Genomic DNA, 2,585 nt, shown 5'->3' with positions numbered 1-2,585 from the left:
TTTTTTATTTTCAGAGGAAATCAGTAAAGCTAACTTCTTTTTTCTTTTTTTTTTTTTTTAAGAAACAGATGTATAACTCTGCATTGGTTAGTGGTCAATAATATATTATTTTTTTACAGTGAACTTATCCTGTCCAGCATTGACATTGATGCAACTGGGGACTGGGAGTGTCTTGTCAACAATTCTTATGGAACCAGTAGGAAGCAAGTAGAAATTGTGGTACTAGAAACGGCTGCACCGTACTGCCCTGCAGAAAGAGTAATTAACAATAAAGGAGATTTCAGGTATGATTTGTTGTAAGTTTAAAATAACCAACTATGCAGAGGGAAAAGATTTGTCTTCTATAAAGTGTATCTGTAAAATTACATATTGCATGCTACAGTAGGTTCTTATCCATTGTCTCCCACAGCATTTTTATTAGTAAGGTAAGGAATTGCAGACTTGATGAAGGTGGATAGACAAATGGTTGGATCATCATGCACAATGGACATGTACAAGTCCATTGGGCTGGATGGGATACACCTGGGGGTGATGAGGGAGTTGGCTGATTGCAGAGCCACTGGCCATCATCTTTGAAAACTCATGGCAACCGGGAGAGGTCTTGGATGACTGTAAAAAGGCAGACATAGTGCCCATATTTAAGAAAGGGAAAAAGGAGGATTTAGGTAACTACAGACTCACCTCAGTCCCTTGAAAAATCATGGAGCAGATCCTGAAGGAATCCTTCACTTGGAGGAGAAGAAGGTGATTAGGAACAGTCAGCAAGGGTAAATCAAGCCTGACCAACCTGATTGCTTTCTATGATGAGATGACTGGTTCTATGGACACATGGGAGACCAGTGGATCTGATATATCTTGATTTTAGTAACTGTCCACAGGCAAGCTAAGGAAGTATGGACTGGATGAATGGACTGTAAGGTGGATAGAAAAATGGCTGGATCATCAGGCTTAGAGGGTTTTAATCAATGGCTTGATGTCTGGTTGGCAGCTGGTATCAAATGGAGTGTCCCAGGGGTCAGTTCTGGGGCCAGTTTTGTTTAATAACTTCATCAGTGACCTGGAAAATGGCCTAGAGTGCACTCTTAGAAAGTTTGAATATGGCAGTAAGCTGGGTAGAGTGGTAGATATGCTGGAGGGAGGGCTAGGATTCAGAATAACCTAGATAAATTGAAGGATTCAGTCAAAAGAATTATCAAAAGTTTCCACAAGAACAAGTGCAAAGTCCTGCTCTTAGCATGGATCAATCCCATGCACCAGTAGAGGCTGGGAGCTGACTGTCTGGGCAGCAGCTCTGCAGAAAAGGACCTGGGGCTTACAGGGGACAATAAGCTGAATATGAGGCAACTGCGCACCCTTGTTGCCAAGAAGGCTAATGGCATATTGGGGTGCATTGGTAGGAATGTTGCGAGTAGGTCAAGGGAAGTGATTCTTCCCCTCTATTCAGCACTAGTGAGGCTACATCTGGAGTACTGTGTTCAGTTTTGGGCCCCCCACTACAGAAAGGATGTGAACAAATTGGAAATGGAGATGGTGAGGGGGCTGGGGCACGTGACCTAGGAGGAAAAGCTGAGGGAAATGGGCTTACTTAGCCTAGAGAAGAGATAAAGGGGATCTAATAGCAGTCTTCAACTACCGGATGGGTGGTTCCAAAGAGGATGGAACTAGACTGTTCTCAGTGATGGCAGATGACAGAACAAGGAGCAATGGTCTCTAGTTGCAGAAAGAGATGTTTAGATTAGATACTAGGAAGAACTTTCTCACTAGGAGGGTAGTAAAACACTGGAGCAGGTTACCTAGAGAGGTCGTAGACTCTTCATCCTGGAGGTTTTTAAGACCCAGCTAGACAAAGCCTTGGCTGGGATGATCTAGTTGGGGCTGATCCTGCTTTGAGCAGAGGGTTGGACTAGATGACCTCCTGAGGTCCCTTCCAACCCTAATTTTCTGTGATTCTAATTAGTAGTCATTAGTGGCTTAAATTTTGTGTAGGAAAAATTATTGAGTCACATTCCCCATGGGGCTGGCCTGGGCTTGATTCTGTTTATTATCTTTATTAGTGATTTGGAAGATGGGATGAAGTGCACACTTCACAATTTTGCAGATGGCACTAAATTGGGTAAGGTTGCAGACACCCCAGAATATAGGGCTAGGATCCAGAATGACTTGGATAAACTGAAGAATTGATTTGAAATCAATCTAATGAAATTCAACAAAAGCAAGTACAAAGTCCTGCACTTAGAACAGAACAATATTGTACATGAGCAGCTGGTGCCTCCTGAGTCTGCAGAGGCACCAGATCACTGATGGAGATGGGGGGAAGGGGAGTCCCCGTGGCTGATTGCCAATGAGGGTGGGGGGGTGGGGAGGTTCCCCAGCAGCCAAGTACTGAGAGCCGGACCACCAGCAGTGGAACCAAATACAGAATGGGGAAGGACGGCCCATCTATATATTTTTTTTTACAATGAACTGTAAAAAAAAAGTGAACTGCATTGGTTGAAATACTGCAGAAAGGATTTGGGGGGTCAAAAGGGATCATAATCTGAAAATGAGCCAATACTGTGCTCTTGTTTGCAAAAAAAAAGACAATA

General features: G+C 43.3%; 1 protein-coding gene across 1 annotated transcript in view; it reads left to right on the top strand.

Annotated features, from left to right (window-relative positions):
* The window catches only part of ADGRA1 (adhesion G protein-coupled receptor A1), an 841,033-nt gene that overhangs the window by 445,096 nt on the left and 393,352 nt on the right, over positions 1-2,585 (top strand). The window contains exon 8 of the mRNA XM_019502677.1: positions 120-284. Coding sequence (XP_019358222.1) covers positions 120-284 — 165 coding nt within the window. The remainder of the gene's footprint in view (positions 1-119; positions 285-2,585) is intronic.

The sequence above is a fragment of the Gavialis gangeticus genome, unplaced genomic scaffold (assembly GCF_001723915.1).
Source record: "Gavialis gangeticus isolate Ggan-Ray unplaced genomic scaffold, GavGan_comp1, whole genome shotgun sequence".
Lineage (NCBI taxonomy): Eukaryota > Metazoa > Chordata > Crocodylia > Gavialidae > Gavialis > Gavialis gangeticus.
This window is presented reverse-complemented; position numbering and strand designations above follow the sequence as displayed.